Below are 21755 nucleotides of genomic sequence, written 5' to 3' on the forward strand. Positions count from 1 at the left end.
GGAATGAATGTGCAGGAAGTAGGCACAGGCAGGCAAACTTCAGCACTTTCATAGTCCGAAAGCTTAGCCTGGCAGAACAGCCTGATGATCCTCCGTGACAATACAAAGCTAAGTGTATGAACATTAGGACATTAAACTACCAAGAGGAAAGTTCAAAACTAATCCTAGAAAGTATTAGATTACCGAAAGAGTAGTTGATGCTTGCAATAGGCTTCCAGCAATTGTAGCGAATCCTACCTAGATCTATACAATAAATAAAAAAAAAAAATGTATATATAAATATTATAAGATCAATTTTAAAAAATGGAGCAAAGTCGATCTCTTTTCTGCGCTTCATACCTGCAACAGTTTCATGTCTTCCCCTGTGACAGCGGCCTCTTTTAGGAAATCAGTTCCCTAATTGCCTCTTTAGGGCAATTAGGACAACTGCTGGGAATAGTTATACCTTACAAACCCCCGCTGTGAGGACTGCTTCCTTTGCAGCCAATAGAAATGCAAATTATGGAGTCCACACATACGAGTCCTCCTAATCAGCATGTCTCTTGCGGCTTCTCTGTTTTTATTCATTGACCAATACACATGGTTAAACTGTATTCAACTTCTATTATTATGGGTGCTTAATTATTCACAACAGGCAAACATCCAAATTTACAATTGAACTAGTCATACACAGGGCCGCTGATAGAAATCATGGGGCCCCGTAGAGCCTACCTGAGGGGGCCCCCTTCAGCCCCACCCCTGGCCCCTCCCCAGACCCCGCCTTGAAACAAAGTGCAGGTTTGTCTTCAAGTGATAATTTATCATGCCATTCATAGTAAATATGTGCAGAGCGCAGTACAATCACCACACCATGCCATATTGGCATCCATAGTAAATATGTGCAGTGCAATGCAGTATAAAACTCACAACGGACAATCAGCTGCTTCTGCCCGCCACACAGCCACTCGCTCTCTGTCTCGGGCCTAACTCAGAGCTGAGCGGAGGAAGATTACTCTGCAAGGGAAGAAAATAGGTGGCAGGCAGCCGGGACCTGAAATTGAGCCACCAAAAGAATTGGGCCGGAATACACATGCATCCGAAATATCTAAAAAAAGTCCCTCCACTCGCACCAGCCCAGAGGTCAGAGAGAGGCCCAAAATGGCAATTACACCCCTGCTAGTAAGAGACACTAGGGTTGGTGTCACCTGGTGCAGTAAACCATGGTGTCACCCCCCGAGCTCTCTCTTGCAACAGAGACAAAACATGCTACAAGAGACAGCCAGAGAGTGCAGGCATCCTACAGGAGACAGCCAGAGAGTGCAGGCATCCTACAGGAGACAGCCAGAGAGTGCAGGCATCCTACAGGAGACAGCCAGAGACTGCAGGCATCCTACAGGAGACAGCCAGAGACTGCAGGCATCCTACAGGAGACAGCCAGAGACTGCAGGCATCCTACAGGATACATTTAGAGAGTGCAGGCATCCTACAGGAGACAGCCAGAGACTGCAGGCATCCTACAGGAGACAGCCAGAGACTGCAGGCATCCTACAGGAGACAGCCAGAGACTGCAGGCATCCTACAGGAGACAGCCAGAGACTGCAGGCATCCTACAGGAGACAGCCAGAGACTGCAGGCATCCTACAGGATACATTTAGAGAGTGCAGGCATAGTACAAGTACTGTGGGTGGTGTGGTTGCAATCAGTGTAAAAGCTCTGGGGAAGCCTGTCCTCCCTCTCCTAAAATAGACCCGTGTGACCCCCCTCCTCTGTGCGCAGCTATGGCAGGAGCTCTTCTCACTTACATTGTTGTCCCGTCCAGATAGCATGTCTCCTCACACTCCCAGTCCTTCCGTTGTCAGTGGGAAGTACAGCAAAGGTGGAGGTGGAGCAGCTCAAGACAAGAAAGTTACAGCTTCCTTATCCCGGGGTCTCCATGCACCTGATTGGTTGCTGGGATGCTAGACAGGCCCAGCAACCAATCATTTTGACAGGCGGGACTTGGACGTTCTGGGAGCTCTGCTACTGGTGCAGGCATTTACCCGAAGACTATCAGACTGTCTCTTAAGCTGCCCGGGCCCCCCTGCTGAGCTGAGGACACAGGGCCCGGTACAACAGGGCCAGTCGTACCCAGCCTTAAAGTGAATAACTCAACAATATGTTCACTATATGGACCTGTAGAGATTCAGCCTGTAGTAGGTTGTTATATAGTCATTAGGGGCGGCGGTGACATAAGGGGGTGGGGCCTCCCAGTGATGTCACCGGGAGGCCACGCCCCTAATGACTATATAACAAGCTGCAGAGACCGGCATAATCACTGGTGACAGCGTCGGAGGAGGACCGGAGGAGGCAAAAGACCAGAGGAGGCAAAAGACCAGAGGAGGCAAAAGACCAGAGGAGGCAAAAGACCAGAGGAGGCAAAAGACCAGAGGAGGCAAAAGACCAGAGGAGAGGAGAAGACCGGATGAAGATTTCTAATAAACTTTTCAAAACGTCTCCTGTCGTTATTTACACACACTGGCTTTTATGGGGTGAATGGGTAGGGGTACAGTGTACCCCCATACCCATTCACATAGGGAGGGGGTCCGGGATCTGGGGGGCCCCCCTTGTTAAAAGGGGGCTTCCAGATTCCGATGAGCCCCCTGCCCGCAGACCCCCACAACCACCGGCCAGGGTTGTGGGGATGAGGCCCTTGTCCTCATCAACATGGGGGCAAGGTGCTTTGAGATGGGGGGGTGCAGAGCCCCCCCTGCCCCAAAGCACCCACACCCCCCCATGTTGAGGGCGTGTGGCCTGGTATGGTCCAGGGGGGTGGGGCCGCTCGCACGTCCCCTCCCCTTTCCTGCCGGGCTGCATGCTCGGATAAGGGTCTGTTATGATTTTGGGGGGGACCCCCACACCGTTTTTTTCGGGGTGGGGCTACCCTCAAATTCCATGCTAGACCCGAAGGGCCTGGTTTGGAACCTGGGGGGGAACCCCACGCCGTTTTTTTCCCCATTTTGTTCCCCCTCAAGATTGCGGTGCGACTTCCCTATGGGAGCCTATTGATTTTAATGGAACCATTGATTTTGAATGGAAAAAAAAAAAAAAAAAAAAAAAACACGTACTTAACGCACATTAAGCAACGTTATTCAGCCTTTAGCAGCATCAGACGCTTTTACAGCTTGACGCTGCAGCTCCAGAACGCAGAGTTCCTGTTTTTTTTTTGGAGCTGTAAAACGCCTATGCCACTTGGAGCTCCTAAAAGCTCTATGTGTGCATGAGGCCATAGAATAACATGGATGGGCGTTCTGCAGCTGCAAAAAAAAAAAAAAAAAAACGTCTGACGCTGCTAACAGCAGCTCCAAAAACGTCCAGTGTGCATGAGGCCTAAGAGTTTACAACCACTTGAAACCACCCTACCCCTCCACAGATCCATATCAAGATCCATTGCCCACAGCCTTTGGGAATTGTTTACATCCCACATTCCAAAACTCCCTCTGCTGGCCACATCTGTGCATTACACTCCCATAGCCTTATATGGGCCCATCATCCCCTTGAAGATCAGGATCTAAACAATCTCCAAAGGCTGCAGGCCATGGATCTCAGTAAGTGCACATCTGTCAAAGGCCTAGGGACTAAAAGAATAGATACACTTTGTCCTGTCTAACAGCCGTTAAAAACAGGGGTTTCGTTTGCACACATTTGCAAATGTATGCGTAAGCTGCAGAGGCCACGGCCCCCCTGTTTTTAATGTGAACTGTTAGACAGGACAATTCAGTTTGTTGCAGGCAAGCGGAGCTGGGAATTTTATTTGTTGTTTGACATGCGTCACCCTTCCATGTGCGCCTTGTTAAGGCCAGTCATAGGTTGGGGCGGTTGCCGTTTGCTTGTACCGATGGTCATTTGCTGAGGGGGGCGCACTGGACATGTTCGCTGCCATCGTGCTATTTGCTCACTGCGCCCTTTGGCCTTTGAGGGGTGGGCTCCCTCCAGGCAAACCTGCCCCCAATCTATCCATTATTATACAGGCATTTTTACTCCTATTGTACTATGGAGGCTCTCAGAATGTATAGAGAGTTAGGACTGCAGATAATACCGGGATGCCGTAAACATGGCCACTGCAGCTTGCGCACGTTTTTGAAAATGTGTGCAAACTAAGCCCCTGTTAATGTGAACTATTAGACAGGTCAATACGGTTTGTTGCAGGCTGGCACGTTGAGCTGGTAATTTTTTTGTTGTGGTTTGTCATCTTAACACCCTAAGTTGGGGGTAGCCCGTCAGCTCCTTTACACTAAAAAGCGGTGCCAATAAATATTAACGGCTCCCCAAATGCAGGGTGTTTGGGGCACTACTTTTTTTTTTAAGTTCTAGTTAGTGATCTACCGATATCGTTTTTTCGTTGCCGATACCGATATTTTGGCCATTGCATATTGGTATCGGCCGATATTTTCGTACATTTAATAGAACTTTTTTTTTTTTTTTATCACTTGACAGGTACACTTGTGGAGGGATCTGGGGGTCTAAAAGACCCCAAACCCCTCTGCACATAAAAGCATTCAAAACGCCAAGTTTGGCTGTTTTGAATGCGGTCAGTTTTTTTAATCTGGCGCCGCCAGTACCTGGAAGTGATGTCATGACATCACTTCCGGGTTTTTACATAGACCCGATCAGAGCCGAATGCGGCTTTAATCGGGTCTTCGGCGGTCATGCCGAGGGGGGGAGGGGGGTTGGGAACATCCCCTCCCGCTCCTTGTAATGACAGCCAAGCGGCTTCTCAGCCGCATCAGTTGTCGTTACAAGACAGCCGACCGTCGGCTATGGACGCCAGTAGCGGGGTGATGCCTCTAGCTGCAGGCATCACTCCGGTACAAGCACTTTCCAGAAATAAATCGGCAATATCGGTCACCTTGGTGGCTGATTCCGATATATCGGTGAAAGTGCATATCGGCCCCCGATAATCGGTCGATCACAAGTTCTAGTGTGGTACCCATTGAAACGAACGTGCTGTCATAACTGGAACATGCACATTCTAGTGTAAACAAGCCCTTACAATGCAGAACCATCGTATGCGATAACACAGCTGAGACTGCCAGCTGGAGCGCTAAAGCTCAGTTCACCTTTAAGTTTTAAAGGGTTTTAAAGTGGAACCCAAAAGTAGACTACCCACTTCACCCACTCTAGCTCCCCCGTGGGGGTACCTGGTTTTGACAGGTACTAGAGCTGCACGATTCTGGATAAACTGAGAATCACAAGTGTTTGTATACAATAAAGATCACGATTCTCAGCGTAATAGATATAATCTTTCACATTATACAAAAAAAATTGGGCTAACTTTATGGTTTATTTTATAAATTTTTTTTAATTCATTGAAGTGTATTTTTCCTCCCCAAAAAATTGCATTTTTTAAGACCGCAGTGTGACATAAAATATTGCAACGACTGCCATTTTATTCTCTAGGATCTCTGCTAAAAAAAGGAATTTTTCCCCCTGCTGTAGCAAATTGGATCATGCTTTTTGCCTTCCTCTGAGGAGGTCACCGGAAGTGACGAAATGCGTCAGTTTGGACCGCATAGCGTCATTACGTCACGTAGGTGGAACGCAAGCCGGAAGCCAGCTGCCATTCCGCGAGGAGGACGTGCAGCCCGCACCGCTGACCACCAGTGACATTTTTTACTTCTGTTCTACATGTTGAACCCAACATATGGGTAATAAACTATTTGAAATCTAATACTACACTATTTGGAGCCTTCTTTTCCTTCCCTACCATATTTGGTTGTTTACCTCGGAGCCTAAAGGAGCCGATACCAGCCCATAGGACCACAAAGGGGAACCTATCTAGCCCAGGGGGCTATTAAGCTCGAATGGTTCTAATGCCATATGGCATATAGGACCCACTAGATCCGGTAAGTGATCCAATTTATTCATTCACTCGGGACAAGAAATCGATGATATGGCCAATCAAGCCTGAGCACTTGCACCTTCGAATTTTGAAGACTCACTTTCACTAAGGACATTACTTTTTTGAGCACAAAGTCACCGTTTACTCTGGACTGTTCATAACTCATTTATATTTTAATACTCTCGATTGCATTTATATCATACACCAAGTCACTTATGCACTTTAGGACACCTATTTAATTTATTGGGATTTTTTGATGATTTATATGTACATTTTTTATTTATTGATTTTATTTATGACATTTATTTGATTGTATATTTACATTCACCACGAAGATTGGCATGGATATTGCTATCCATTAGTTATCTAATAGCAAGCGCTGTATTTGGCCATTCCTTAAGACCATTTATCTTTCAGTATACTAAAAAACTGGAACTAGTTTTGTTTTATTATTATTTATTTATTGAAGTGTATTTTTTTTGCCCCAAATAATTGCTTTTGAAATACTACTGCGCAAATACAGGGACATGAAATATTGCAACGAGCGCCATTTTATTCCCTATAAAAATTATGTCTGGGGGGGTTCTAAGTAATTTTCTAGCAAACAAATACAGATTTTAACATGTAAGCAACAAGTGTCAGAAAAAGGCTTATGGCCCGTACACACGATCCGAAAATCGGACGAAAGTTCATCTGTTTGTTTTGTTTTTTTTTTTTTGCGTGCTAGTTGCATGTCGAAAATGGAGAAGTTACTAAAGTAACGAAAATTCTAGTACGACAGGATAAAAATTGGGAAGTGATGTAATGTGTTGTAGTGTATTTTATATTTTCGGACAACTGTACTGATTAAATGAAAATAGTATGATCAGGTATCGTATGAGAAACATTTTCGTGCTTGTCCGATCTAATAATAATCGGATAAACTGTTGTGACGGCTCTTGAAAGCTGTGTACCAACGATCCAAATATCGTATGATCGCTTCGAAAGCAATATTTTTCATCCGATTTTTGGATTGTGTGTACCATAACTGGTTAAACTGACCTAATTTACAGACCGAAGTTCATCCCTTTGATCTAAGTCCCCGTTCACACTAGGGTGACCTGTGAGGCGACCTGGTCGCCTCACAGGTCGCCTCCCATAGGGAAGCTGCGGACCCGTTCTAATAGAAACGACACAAGTCGCTCCGACTTAGAAAAAGGGTCCGGAGCTTCTTTGGGGCGACCAGGAGGCGACCGCCATAGACTTCAATATTGTGAAGTCCGTGGCGGCCGCTCCGAGGTCGCGGCGCGCTGCTCGCACCGCGCTGCTCGCACCGCGACCTCGGAGGTCGCGGTGCGAAGTAGCGTCGCCCCTATGTGAACGGGGCCTTAAAGAACCAAATATGATACAATGTTTCCATTTATCTCTCAGCACTGAACAATGTTGATAAATATAGCAGCAGCAAAAGTTTGACAGCTCTGAGCAGACAACGGCTCTGCACTGAATCGTGGAAATGCTGGATTAAGATCGTGAGGAGGAGGAGGAGGAGGGGGTTGGAAACTAGATTTTTTAATAATTAATTGTGCAGGTACCCGCTCCCCCTCTTCCAGTCAGATTGCCACACCAATCCAAGTAGAAGTTCAGTCCCCCGCTCCTTCCTCCACAGATACTTTACAAGTCGCAGAAAGCAGCGGGACCAACAAGATAAATTAAATTAACGCTTGCACATGCGCAGCGAGCAACTGGCTGTGAAGCCACAAGTAGTCACAGCCGGCTGCCCATAATTAGTATGTCAGCACTGGGTACCGAAGAACGGTGAAGAAAGTGACCAGGTGAGGACAGCACTGGATCGTGAGACAGGTGAGAGTCTATTAAAAGTCGGCAGCTACAGTTTTTGTAGCTGCTGACTTTAAATAACTGGACAACCCCTTTAACATCAACTGACAGTTTGGGCTCATTTACATCTTCAAATTTGGGGGTTTGGGTTGCATTTTTTATTTCCCACACACTGCTCCCCCTTAAGCTACAAAGATAGAAAGAATTACACCTCTTATCACGTTAGACTGGCATCACCACCTGCTGAACACAACCTATTCAAATGCAAGGGTCTTCACCCTACCACCCTGCAACCTTGAGCAATGCACACAATTGTGATGTGGGCTTTAAGGGGTTACTTAACCCCTCCTCACCACCTGTCAAGCACCCTCTGAAGAGTGATACAGCATGGACTCCTCAAGGGCCAATGTTCTGCCTCGTACGCACGTTCAGATAATCGTACGAAAATAATCGCTTTCGACTTGATCGCACGATAATCTGATCGTTGGTACACAGCTTTCGACAGCCAATCACGACAGTTCGTCCAACAAAATACGAAGGGACAAACAAAAACTTCTGTCTTACAATAGCCTAGCCAATACAATACAATAGACAATCTTTTAATTAGTACAGTATGCACCTGCAAAAAAAATAAAAAATAGATCGACAGGACCGTGCATGATCAGAAACACTAAAATAGCACAGAAAAAGCCTGGCTGCCATTGTTTTTGTTTTTCACCATCTGATACATAGCTATGCAACCAGAAAGATTTTCCGGAATCGTACGGAAAAAAAATTATACGTTTATGATGTGCATTGTTGAATTCAATATTAGTATCATGCAACGTGTGTACGAGGCATTAGTGTAAGTGAGTCCTGATTATTTGTAATGATTGACAGGTTCACGGTCCCGTGACCACTACACTGTCTGTAGGATAAGAGTATGATAGTCACCTTCAAATTACATCATGTGATGACTGAAATGTGACACCGCAAGTTGTATTTTTCTGATTTGTATTTCCTTCTAAGAAAACAGCACTGATAAAAGTCTGCTTTTGAAGGTACCGACTATTGCACAGATTCAGAGGCAGTGGAGTAACAATAGACATAGGAGCCTGTGTGGCTGCAGTGGGGCCTGGGGTCAGAGGGGATCCCCCATTAGAAAAAACTAAACTGTAAAGTTTCCAGTATAGAAAAGGTCGGAGCCAGAGCTCAGGGTCCTCTATGATCCCACTCTGTGCAGTAGGAAGTATTTATCCGTCTTAGTGTAAGTTTATTGCCCTCTGAACTTCTGCTACAGACTAAATCCTGTATGCCTAATGCAGTTAAAATCCTACAGCTTCTGACTGCTAACACCTTGGTGCATAGGGCTCTGGTGTATAGGTGCCGCAGGAAGGCACATGAGCACTGGCCATCCCTGCTGCCAGCAGCCTGTAAAACTAAAGCCCCTTTCACACCAGCGGACTGATTGAGTTTTTTTAGGCCCGATCGGACCACCCATTGTTTTCTATGGGGCGGCAGATGTCAGTGGGCACGTTTTCACTGTCACCTGCCGGCATCTGATCCGGTCTTCTAAAACCAGACCAATTAGGACCTGTTCTCCCATTTGTCCTGCGGATCAGATGACAATCCATTTCTATCCGACTGCCCCATAGAGAACAGCGGGCTGTGTCCATGTCCGCTCTGCATAGCGGAGCGGACACAGACTGGTCATCCGCTACTCAGCAGAGAGCGGATTCCAGACTTGGGATGGATTCCGCTCAGTCAAAGGGGCCTATGAGAGGCTGACAGCTGCTGCAGCTAGATGGTGCACCAATCACTGTGTACCCAGGAACAAATGCCGAGAGCAATTTGTGTCTGTTCTCCTTACATTCATCACATATGGGCACATACTGTCCTTATGCAGGCCATACATGGGTTGAACCCCAAACTAACTTTCTTTCGAAAATCAGAAATTTTGTGCGTTTCGTGATCCGATGGTCTGCTGCAATTGTAATGTACACTACACACTCACAGTGGGTGCGCCATCTACTCTCTGCTCTGGACATGGGCGGTCGTCAGGTCGGAAGGCCTGGCTGTAATGCACAGTGCTGTTCTGGTCTCGAACAGTCATACTCGTCACGGTGCGAGACCTCCAAGTCTCCATTCACACTACCGCGACGGTCCATGCAGTGCTACAGGACCCGTTCTAATAGGAGTGACACAAGTCGCTCCGACTTAGAAAAAGGGTCCTGTACTACTTCGGGGCGACCTCGGAGCGACTTGCATAGACATTCATTATATGAAGTCTGTGCAAGTCGCGGCGAAGTCGCGGTGCACGGGACTTCACAGGTCGCCCCCGAAGTCGTGCCGTTTCAGTGTGAATGTGGTCTAATGCTGGCTGCACACAGACGCTTGGGCGTCCCAGTAGCGCCTGCTGTGGTAATTTAATCAAATTCACCTGGGTTAGTGAATAAACGACAAGCATTCAAGACTTGTCGTCATGGCAACCTAGGGTTTGTTGAGCCGTGTGTGTGTCTCATCGGAGCGAGTGACAACAGAGAGCTTGGTGTATGAAAACACAAAGCTCTGTTCTGACAGCAGAGATGTGCCAGTTTTTGTTTCCCTGCAAAGCAGGGAATAAAAACCAGCACATTGCCAAGTAAATCAGCCCATATTGCAGTAAACATTGTCTCCCCCTTCTGTCTCCATGGGGAGCGATCGTGGGTGCCCAGAGGCAATAGCGGCCGCTGGACCCGCTGATTGGCTCCCCCTGTGGCCAATGGCCGCGCACCCCCCTGAAGCGACGCACAGGTACGTCATTTCATGGGACAGAGCCGACCCGCCGCCGTAAAACTACAGTGGCTGGTTGGCAAGCGGTTAAAGTGGCACAATGCTAAATAGGGAAAAAAAATGGCCTGGTCATGACGGGGGTAAAACCTTCTGGAGCACAGGTGGTTAAAGCGGAGTCAACAGTTCTGAAGTTTACTAAGCATAATCCAGGTCAGCAGTTCAAACTAGAGATTGGCCAAACCATATCAGCCAAAAACGGGGTCTTCTGTATTTTTGCCGATAATGGTGCGATTTTGCTGTGCTTATGATGGGTTTTTCATAGGACATGTGACCCAAAAATCGCATGTAACATTTTTGCATTTCAACAGGGAGGTGCTTTTTTGGTGTTTTTTTTTTAACTGACCAAAAATGCAGTAAGCAGGATTTTTAACACAACCGAAGTGCAATGGGCCAGTGTGAAGACATACTGTATATACTCGAGTATAAGCCGACCCGAATATAAGCCGAGGCACCTCATTTTACCACAAAAAAACTGGGAAAACGTATTGACTCGAGTATAAGCCTAGGGTGGGAAATGCAGCAGCTACTGGACCACCACAAGACCCAAAACAGGGGCTGCAGGGCAGCTGGTACAGGCAAGGCACAAGAGCTGGTACAGGCAAGGCACAAGAGCTGGTACAGGCAAGGCACGGGAGCTGGTACAGGCAAGGCACGGGAGCTGGTACAGGCAAGGCACAAGAGCTGGTACAGGCAAGGCACAAGAGCTGGTACAGGCAAGGCACAAGAGCTGGTACAGGCAAGGCACGGGAGCTGGTACAGGCAAGGCACGGGAGCTGGTACAGGCAAGGCACAAGAGCTGGTACAGGCAAGGCACAAGAGCTGGTACAGGCAAGGCACAAGAGCTGGTACAGGCAAGGCACAAGAGCTGGTACAGGCAAGGCACAAGAGATGCAGTGCTGCGGGCATGGTACAAGAGAATCTCCTGAGGAGTCTCACTTACCTTTCCGCCTTACATTTAAAAATGGCGCTGCGCATGCGCCGTCTGCCCCGGAATAGCCAAACGTGTACAGGCTTTCCCGACCGGCGGCGGCGCATGCGCGCTGACCAGGGAACAGGTAAGTGAGACCGTGACTCGAGTATAAGCTGAGGGGGGCATTTTCAGCATAAAATAAACATGCTGAAAAAGTCGGCTTATACTCGAGTATATACGGTACATAGAGTTTAAAGGGATGCATTTTTCCAGAGCTTCTCGTGATAAGGGGGCCGATAACTGCCAACAATAAATTAATTAAAATTCATGATGTTAAATAAAGAATTGTATTTGATTTTTAACTATTTTTATTTTTCAAAACTGTCATTTTCGGCACCAAAATTTCCTTTCGGTGCACCTCTAGTTTAAACAGACCCTGAGGGCAGAGACAGCCAGACAACTAGCATTTCAAAAGTAGATCAGCCAATCAGGTGGCATTGTTCAATGTCCTGGCTGGTTATTCTGTCACTGTGTTTTCTTTCTCTAAAGCTTGGCCTGTTTAATTCTTGCAGCACTGCTGTGGTAGGTCCCTATTCTACAATACAGGCCACTGACACATTGCTTCTACATCTCCTTTGCTGAGTCAATATTGGATTTATTTATGAAGCTGGAGTTACTTGTTTATTTATTGCACTGAGAGATGAATATGACAGAAGCTCCATGACATAACACAGTACATGAGGGGGGTGAGGAACAGCCAGGCCCGACACACTGACCGCCGTCAGCTGAGCACTGGGCGAGCTGGAAAACACCGCGTCACGTGACCGCACTCCCCTCATGCTTTGTGCTGAGAACGCATGGCCAGGCACGGACTACATCTCCCGGCGTCCCCCACGCCGCCGAACTACACTTCCCGGCAGCACCGCGCGCGCCGACACTCCTACTCCAGGCGGGCTGCAGAGTCACGGCCAGGCCTGTCTGCGCTGTTCTCCCCCTCGGCCCACAGCGTGCAAGGTCACGAGTGGGGAGCCCCGCAAATTCTATAAAAACAATGCCCCAAATCCTGACAAGGGGAATAAAGCTGGTGCAGTCAGTCCTCCACTGACTCACTAGTTACTATAGAGAGGGATGGCGTGCAGGTCCAGCTTCCAGCAGCAGTTTTCAGGCTGCACACACACAGACAGACCTTTGGAGGCCACACTTTGCATGCAGCATTCAGGTCTCCCGGAGGGGACAAAGCTTGACAATGTCAACATTTATACCTTAGGGGGAGGGGCATGGGCCCATTTGGCATAGGTCTGCAGGGTGGTATATTCAGCAGCCCATGCAGATTTGGAATAAGGTGTGAAACTAACCAATGGCAGCCCACTTAAATGCAGCATTATTTTTTTTTTCAAAGAAAAGTCATGCATTGGTAAACATGAGATGAAGGCCTCGCTCACGTATGGGTCCGTGCCCCTTGTGAGCGCTAAGTTTACCCACACAGGTGTTTTCGGGGTGGGTGGTCCTATTAGTCTATTGGGGCACAGCAGCAGCAGCAGCAGCAGACGCAACCGCTGCTCCAGACGTGACATCTTTGTGGGTGCCATTAGGAGCTGCGACTGTGTCCATGCAGCCGCTGCATCCCAAAATGCTGTCAATGGGCCTGTGCACGGAAAACACCTCTGCGGGTAGACATGGCCCTCGCACGGGTACCCTGTGTGAATGAGGCATAACAACCAAATGTGGAAACGACAAAAGGCAAACAAATCCCGAGGATGGAAACATTTGGAGCAGATTTTGTTTAGCGGTTAATACACATAATGCCAAAAATGTTTCAATGCTACAAAAACCTGCAACATCGTGTATTCTGCCATTACTTCACTAGAATAAAAAAATATATATTGTAACATTTGATAATTACTAGCTGTGCTGCTGCCAAACTTTGATCCCTTGAAGAGCCAAGTGCCAAGAAACTTCAGCCTCCGACATTTCCAGGAGTGTCAGAAGACTGGCAAATCCCCCTCAGCAGCTTCATGGTTCCTTCTGCTGGCCCCTGTCACTACTGTGTCCTGTAGGGGTGATGGCTCAAACCACAGAGCACAAGGGGAAGCCAGACATCCAACCCTGCCAGAAGTTTATTATTATTTGGCAAGCTCAAAAGTAGCAAAGATTAGGAGGTGTGGACAGGAAGACAGGCAAGTATTAAAGTCTTTTCTTTCCAGGCAGACCTTATTTTTAGTTTTTATTCTACTTTAAAAAGAACACCAGTCAGTCAAAAATACAATAAAAATGAATAGCTGATATAAAATAAAACCATATCAGTCCAGAGATTTCCCTTGCAGTGCTTTTGCTAGATATCCTCAGTATAATGGTTAGAATCATGCAACTCACTACCTCTGAGCCCAGGTCATCCTGGACCCACCGCCCCCAGCCTGTGATTGTACAGTGAAAGAAGCAACATTGTGATAAGCTCATCTGTCACTTTGCTCTCTCCTCCTATCAACATGCTTCTTGTCAGTGCATGCATAGAATGGCTCCTTGTGCATTATGTAAAAATATTGCACAAAATCCATTATATATTAATGAATACAGATCTGCATTAACTGGTGTGTTATAGTTCATTGTTAAGTAATTCACACTTGTTTTAAATAATTATGCCCAACTCGCAAAGTACAACAACACTGTTTCAGGAATAATAATAAAAAAAAGAAAAAAAAAAAAGGGAAGAGGATACAATGCAAATTGGCAGTCATACAGGTATACTAAGGGAATAAGAAATAATAATAATATGATGTAGCATCTTAATACAAAATGTAGACAATGCTATAAAAACATTACAGTCCACCAATACACAGCTACTCCCATAATAAATGAGGGAAAAGCAACAGCAGGGAATGTGGAATTCTATTGACCTTCAATCCAGCAATTCCAAAATTCCCTCCCTGCCGGCCACATGGGGGGCAATCACACCATTTCATCTTCAATAGCCAGGTATCCTAATGACTTGGGTGCAGCTAAAAGCAGCAGGGGCCCCAGCATCCAGGTACGCATTGCTACTGACCTTGCGAGAATACAAAAGCCTCCATCCCTCCTCCCACCCATTAACAGAGCCACATGGTGGTATTAGTATACAGTACACACTATTGAAAAGCACGGCATGCAGCAAAACATCATGACCTTGGAACATGTTTATTACTACAGCAAATGTAAAACTGATGCCCCTAGAAACCACATGCCTTATGTCACCTGAAAAAGGAAACAAGGGTGTTGCTATGGGCAACCAGTTAATGCAGAGTGGGCCTGCACCATATGAACATGCCGGTCAGGGGTTAGATTTACAATAAAAATGGTCAATTTTGGAACGACCGATATTAACCCATTAATGAAGTCAAACCAATAATTACGAACTTACGGGGAAAAAAAAATAAATAAATATATGATAAGGATGGAAATCTTTTCCTATTCCCATACATGACAATATTAACGATCTTTACCAATTCTTGCTCATCACTGGGCAGCAAAGGGGTTAACAACCATCTCCAGCGATCACCATCACCAAGACTTTTGTGACTGGTTAGCGGTCATTCCTTTTTCTCCCAGAAAAAATAAATAGATACTCTGATCGCTGCATCCATGTGTTGTGGAAAAGTCATGGAGGTTTAAATTTTGTTGCCTAGTGTTGAATTGCTCCCAAAAGTACAGAGGCGAGTGATTGTTCCCCATTCTTCCTGCCTGGCCCAGCCAAGGAGAAAAGTTATGTGGGTTCAAATGTTGTCAATTAGGGACCAATTGCACCTAAAGAACGTACAACGATCGTTCCTTTTTCTCACTGCAAAGAGGAATAGCCACTTCACCCCAGCCAATAGAGGAGAAAAGTCATGGCGGTTCTAATTTTGGCGATTGGTGACCAACGGTTCCAAATATAATAGTGGTCATTCCCTTTTCTCTTTCCCTCTTTGCAGCATCCATAAGTTGGCTGATCCAAGGAGAAAAGTCAATGTGGTTTACATTTTGTCAATTAGTGGGCGATTGTTCGCAAAAAACGCCGGTGAGCAATCTTACCAGTGCCAAGTGATCATTCTCTTTTCCCGCTACAAATAGCCTCGCTGCCACAACCATACTTGGGCCTTGTCATAGTAGTTCTAATTTTGGCGGTTAGTGGCCAATTGCTTCCAGCATTTGGTGGTGGGTGATATTCCCTTTTCTCCCTGAAAAAGGAATGGCCTGTTCCACTGCACCCATACATCGGCCAATTTAAGGAGAAAGTCAAATTTTGTCAATTAGCGGCCAATTACCCCTAAAGCAGTGGTTCTCAACTCCGGTCCTCGGGACCCACCAACAGGCCAGGTTTGCAAGATAACTAAATTACATCACAGGTGATCTCATTTGCTGCTCAGTGATTGCAGTATTCTAGTCTGCATCCCCCAAGGTAATACTTAAAATCTGGCCTGTTAGTGGGTCCCGAGGACCGGAATTGAGAACCACTGCCCTAAAGAATGGATGCCAAGTGATCATTCCCTTCTCTCTCTGCAAAGAGTAATCATCTCTTCCCGGCAACCATATGCAAGAAGAAAAAAATCATGGCTTTGATTTAGACAATTAGTGGCCAATCACTCCCGAAGTTTGGCGGCAAGTGATGTTCAATTTTCTCCCTAACAAAACAAATAAAAAAAAAAAAAAAAAAAAAAAAAAAAAGTATTGCCCATTCGCTGCAGCCATACATTGGCCAATTAGAGGGGAAAAGTCATGGTGGTTCAAATTTTGTCCACTAGTGGCAAATCACTCCCAAAGAATGGTGGCAAGAGATTGTTCTCTATTCTCCTTGCCTTTACGCCACATCATTATGTCAGCCAACCCAATGAGAAAAGTATGGCGGTTCACATTTTGTCAAATAATGGCCAATCGCTCCTAACGATCTGAGAAGAGATTGTTCCCTATTCTCCCTGCCTCATCAGTAGGTCAGTCGAAAAAAATAACAGAAAAATTATGACAGTTAAAATTGTCAAATATTGGCCAATCACTAAATGATAATTTATTTCCCTTTTCACCTCTTTCGAACCAAGCAGAAAAAGTACAGGGTTCACATTTTATCAATTAGTGGCCAATCGCTCTTAAAGATTTATGGTCATTTTCCTTTTCGCCCCTTTGCCGCAACCATACATCAGCCAATGTCATGGCTGTTCTACATTGGCCAATTACATAGAAAGTTATGCTGGTAAAAATTTTGCCCATTGGTGGCCAATCACTTCCAAAGAACAGCAGCTGGCGATGGTTCCCTATTCTCCCTGCCTCGTTACATCAAACCAGGGAGAAAAGTTATGGTGGTTCAAATGTTGTTAAATACTGGCAAAAGAACGACAGCAAGAGATCGTTCCCTAGTCTCCCTGCCTCATTAGTATGTCAGTTGACCCTAGGAGAAAAAGGAGGATGGTTAAAATGTTGTCAAATAGTGGCCAATCACTCCATGATCATTTCCCTTTTCACCTCTTTACCACAACCATACAGTCGGCTAATGTCATGACCGTTCTACATTGGCCAATTAGAGGGAAAGTAATGCTGGTTCAAAGTTTGTCCATTAGTGGCCAATCACTCCCAAAGAACCGGGTTGAGTGACATTTCCCTTGTCACCTCTTTGCCACAACCATACAAACGGCCAATGTCTTGACCGTTCCACATTGGCCAATTAGAGGGAAAGTCATGCTGGTTTAAATTTTGTCCATTAGTGGCCAATCACTCCCAAAGAACCTCGGCATGCGATTATTCCATATTCTCCCTGCCTCTGCGCTGCATCATTACATCGGCCAGAGGAGAAAAGTTAGTGGTTTGTTGTCAACTTGCGGCTTCTAAAAAATGGTGCAGAGAGATCATTTTATTTTCTCCCGGAAAAGAGGAATAGCCTCTCTGCCGCAACTAAACATCTGAGAAAAATCTTGGTGCTTCTAATTTTGTCGATGAGCAACCAATCGCTACCGAAGTATGATGGCAAGTGACATTCCCTTTCCTCCCTACATTGGCCAATTAGAAAAAGTCACAGCGGTTCAGATTTGGTCAATAGGCAACCAATCGCTACAGAAGTATGGTGACAGGTGACATTCCTTTTTCTCCCTACAATTGCCAGTTAGAGAAAGTCATGGCAGTTCAAATTTGGTCAATGAGCGATTAATTGCTACAGAAGTATGGCAGCGAGTGACATTCCCTTTTCTCCATACATTGGCCACTTAGAAAAAGTCATGGGGGGTTCTAATTTGGTCAATAAGCGATCAATCGCTACAGAAGTATGGCGGCAACTGGCATTACCTTTTTCCCCTACATTGGACTTCCATGACTTTCTGTATTTGGCCAATGTAGGGAGAAAAGGGAATCTCACTTGCCTCCATAATTTAGTAGCAATTTATCGCTTATTGACAAAATTTGGACTGCCATGACTTTCTGTATTTGGCCAACTTTTGTCAATAAGCGATAAAATCGATACAGAAGTATGTTTCTCCCTACATTGGCCAATTAGAGAAAGTCATGGCAATTAAAATGTGGTCAATAAGCAATCAATCGCTACAGAAGTTTGGCTGCAAGTGACTTCCACTTTTCTTCCTATATTGGCCAATTAGTGAAAGTCATGGCGGTTCAAATCTTGTCCACAAACAACCAATCGCTACAGAAGTATGGCGGCAAGCGACATTACCTTTTCTCCCTACATTTGCCAATTACGGAAAGTCATGGCGGTTCAAATCTTGTCAACGAGCAACCAATCGCTACAGAAGTATGGCAGCGAATGACATTACCTTTTCTCCCTACATTGGGCAATTACAGAAAGTCATGGCGGTTCAAGTTTGGTCAATGAGCGACCAATCGCTACAGAAGTATGGTGGTGAGCGACATTACTTTTTCTCCCTACATTGGCCAATTTCAGAAAGTCATGGTGGTTCAAGTTTGGTCAACGAGTGATCAATCGCTACAGAAGTATGGCGGAGAGCGACATTACCTTTTCTCCCTACATTGGCCAATTACAGAAAGTCGTGGCGCTTCAAATTTAGTCAACGAGCGACCAATCGCTGCAGAACTATGGTGGCGAGCGACATTACCATTTCTCCCAACATTGGCCAATTACAGAAAGTCATGGGGGTTCAAGTTTGGTCAACGAGCGACCAATCGCTGCAGAAGTATGGTGGCGAGCGACATTACCATTTCTCCCAACATTGGCCAATTACAGAGAGTCATTGCGGTTCAAGTTTGGTCAGGGAGCGACCAATCGCTACAGAAGTATAGCAGCGAGCGACATTTCCTTTTCTCCCTACATTGGCCAATTACAGAAAGTCATGGGGGTTCAAGTTTGGTCAACGAGCGACCAATCGCTGCAGAAGTATGGCGGCGAGCGACATTACCTTTTCTCCCTACATTGGCCAATTACAGAAAGTCATGGTGGTTCAAGTTTGGTCAAAGAGTGATCAATCGCTACACAACTATGGCGGCGAGCGACATTACCGTTTCTCCCTACATTGGCCAATTACAGAAAGTCATGGCGCTTCAAATTTAGTCAACGAGCGACCAATCGCTACAGAATTATGGCGGCGAGCGACATTACCGTTTCTCCCTACATTGGCCAATTACAGAGAGTCATTGCGGTTCAAATTGTATCAACGAGCGACCAATCGCTACAGAAGTATGGTGGCGAGCGAAATGCCCTCTTTTCCTACATTGGCCAATTACAGAAAGTCATGGCAGTTCAAATTTTGTCAACGAGCGACCAATCGCTACCAAAGTATGGCAGCGAGCAACATTACTTTTTCTCCCTACATTGGCCAATTACAAAAAGTCATGGCGGTTCAAGATTGATCTGACCAAGTTAGGGCACGCTGGTACTTGTAGTCCCACAGGTTGCCCTGTCACACCCCCTGAGTTTACAATCACAGGTGTTGCTTGTCTGGTGTGAGATCAGCTGACTGCTCAGGGGGAGTGTGTGTGATCAGTGGCAGCATTGGATCTATGGCGCCCCCAGGAGGGGGGGTGTGTGATCACTGGCAGCATTAGATATAAAAGCCCCCCTATATGGCGCCCCCAGGAGCAGTGGCGGAGCCGCAGTGTTGTTCCTAGGCAGGCAGCGCTCACGCTCTCTCAGCTCTGCAGCATGGCCGGGGCACCACGTGGGTCTGTTTGCAACTGACAAACCTTCCTCTGCGCCCTTTAAAACAAACCCCCGGTGATCGCCGGCCATTCCCCGTCCTGGGGATCCCCCATCGGCTGCCCTTTAGGGGTGCAGAGGAACCCCCCCCCCCCCTGTGTGTTTTTAATTCCCCAGCACACAGCTGATCGGGGCTCCCCGCCTCCCTGCCCATGTCTGCAAGGTGATCTAAGGAGATCTGCAGCGTGCACGGTCCGGGCCATGTGCGCCAGCAAAACAGAAAGCAGCAAGTGCTGGGGGTACCTACCTGCACAGCCCCCCGATCACTTCCTTCTCCGTCTTCCTGAAGTGTTGCAGGGAGGGTACTTTCTGCGCGGGCATCATGAAATACTCCATAGCAATCAGCAGGAGGACCAACCTTCCAACCCCCCCCACCACCCCCCCAAAATAAAAACACCGTGCCCCCCCCTATGCACCCTCCTTCCACTAGCCTGTCCCCCCCTTTTTTTATCCCCTCTTCCGATCAGCCTTATTGATCAGGTGATGGTGCATGCAGGCAGATCAATGGTGTAGTGTGTGTAGGATGTCCCAGATGATCAGGGGGAGGTGTCTGTCTCTCTCCTTGTGTTCTGCCTCTCAATGTGAGTGTGTGTTTGCAGCTGATGTCTGTTTCAAGGCGGGAAACAGCTGGTGAGAGATCAGAAACAGCACCCCTCCCCCCTGCACCCCCCCCCCCTTCCCTCCTTCCACCCAGAGCCAAATCCCAGCCCTTCTTCCGCAGAGTAAAGCATTGCATGTAAACAAAGGACTATTTGCAAGGCGTTGCATGGCCTGCTGCGGTGGGGAAAGGGCAAGCTTGCAGTGATCTGGGGGGTGCATGCTGAGCTGGGGGTCCCTGGGGTATTTTGGGGGTGCAAAGTGGGCGCCTAAGGGTGCTAGATCCATGGGAGGGGGGGTGGGGGGAGAGAACAGAAGCTGAATGGAGAGGCTGGGAGGTGATCTGGCTGCATGCGCCACGCTTGGGTGATCAGTCCCATCAGCTGACAGCTTGGCAGAGAGGAGAGCAAGGGGAAGGAAGAAGAAAGGAGAAAAGGAGCCGAGCACATGTTCACTGCCTGCATCATCCCTAACCCCTGCACTGCCAGAGAGGCCTAATGCAGGGCTCCGCTACCGCCTGCACAAAGCCAGAGTGATCATGGGACACATGGAGGGCGATGTGCGCAAGGCCATTCATTTTTAGGAGGCGCAGTCCGCCTTGCTGCAAAGCTTAGCCCCCTCCGAGTTTGAAAACAGGTTTCACATTGCCCAGCTGTGCCCCCCCCCCTCTTTCTTTTTTTTTTTTGTAGGACTAGGACCTCTATAATAGAAATAATAATAATATTAAAAATAAAAAACGAAAATACGGAAACCGTTATTTTATGCTAAACTTTTCATGGAACCTCTAACTCACCAGGTTTCTGCTGAACCCCGGGGTTCCTCCAAAGGTTCTTTTAGGGGTTCCTTGAGTAAAGACCTCTATACGTTTCTTGAAATTAAAAAAAAAATTATTCTAAAATATAGAAACTATTATTTACTCTAAACTTTTCATACAACCTCTAACCAGGTTTCTGTTGAACCCGAGGGTTCCTCAAATGGTTTTTTAGGAGGGGTTCCTAAAATAAAAAATAATACTGAAACCGTTATTTTACACCAAACTTTTCATGTAACCTATATCGCTACTCACCTGGTTTCTGCTGAACCCCGGGGTTCCTCCAAAGGTTTTTTTAGGGGTTCCCTGAGTAAAGACCTTTATACGTTACCTCTAACCAGGTTTCTGTTGAACCCGAGGGTTCCTCCAAAGGTTTTTTTAGGGGTTCCCTGAGTAAAGACCTTTTTACGTTACCTCTAACCAGGTTTCTGTTGAACCCGAGGGTTCCTCAAATGGTTTTTAGGAGGGGTTCCTAAAATAAAAAATAATACTGAAACTGTTATTTTACACCAACCTTTTAATGTAACCTATAACTGCTGAACCCCAGGGTTCCTCCAAAGGTTTTTTAGGGGTTCCTTGAGTACAGACCTTTATACATTTCTTGAAATTAAAAAAAATATTTATAAAATATAAAAGTTATTATTTACTCTAAACTTTTCATACAACCTCTAACCAGGTTTCTGTTGAACCCGAGGGTTCCTCAAATGGTTTTTTAGGAGGGGTTCCTAAAATAAAAAATAATACTGAAACCGTTATTTTACACCAAACTTTTCATGTAACCTATATCGCTACTCAC

At 46.4% G+C, this 21755-nt stretch overlaps 1 protein-coding gene across 2 annotated transcripts in view; it reads right to left on the reverse strand.

Moving 5' to 3' along the window:
- TFAP4 (transcription factor AP-4) overlaps positions 1-19937 on the reverse strand; it is a 50477-nt gene extending 30540 nt beyond the window's left edge. For both annotated transcript variants that reach the window (XM_082260557.1, XM_082260556.1), the window contains exon 1: positions 19799-19937. In XM_082260557.1, the coding sequence (XP_082116683.1) occupies positions 19799-19887 (89 nt within the window). In that variant the 5' untranslated portion in view covers positions 19888-19937. The remainder of the gene's footprint in view (positions 1-19798) is intronic.
- Positions 19938-21755: the final 1818 nt, after the last annotated feature.

This window comes from Pelophylax lessonae (genome assembly GCF_965119305.1).
Source record: "Pelophylax lessonae genome assembly, chromosome: 6".
Classification (NCBI taxonomy): Eukaryota; Metazoa; Chordata; class Amphibia; order Anura; family Ranidae; genus Pelophylax; species Pelophylax lessonae.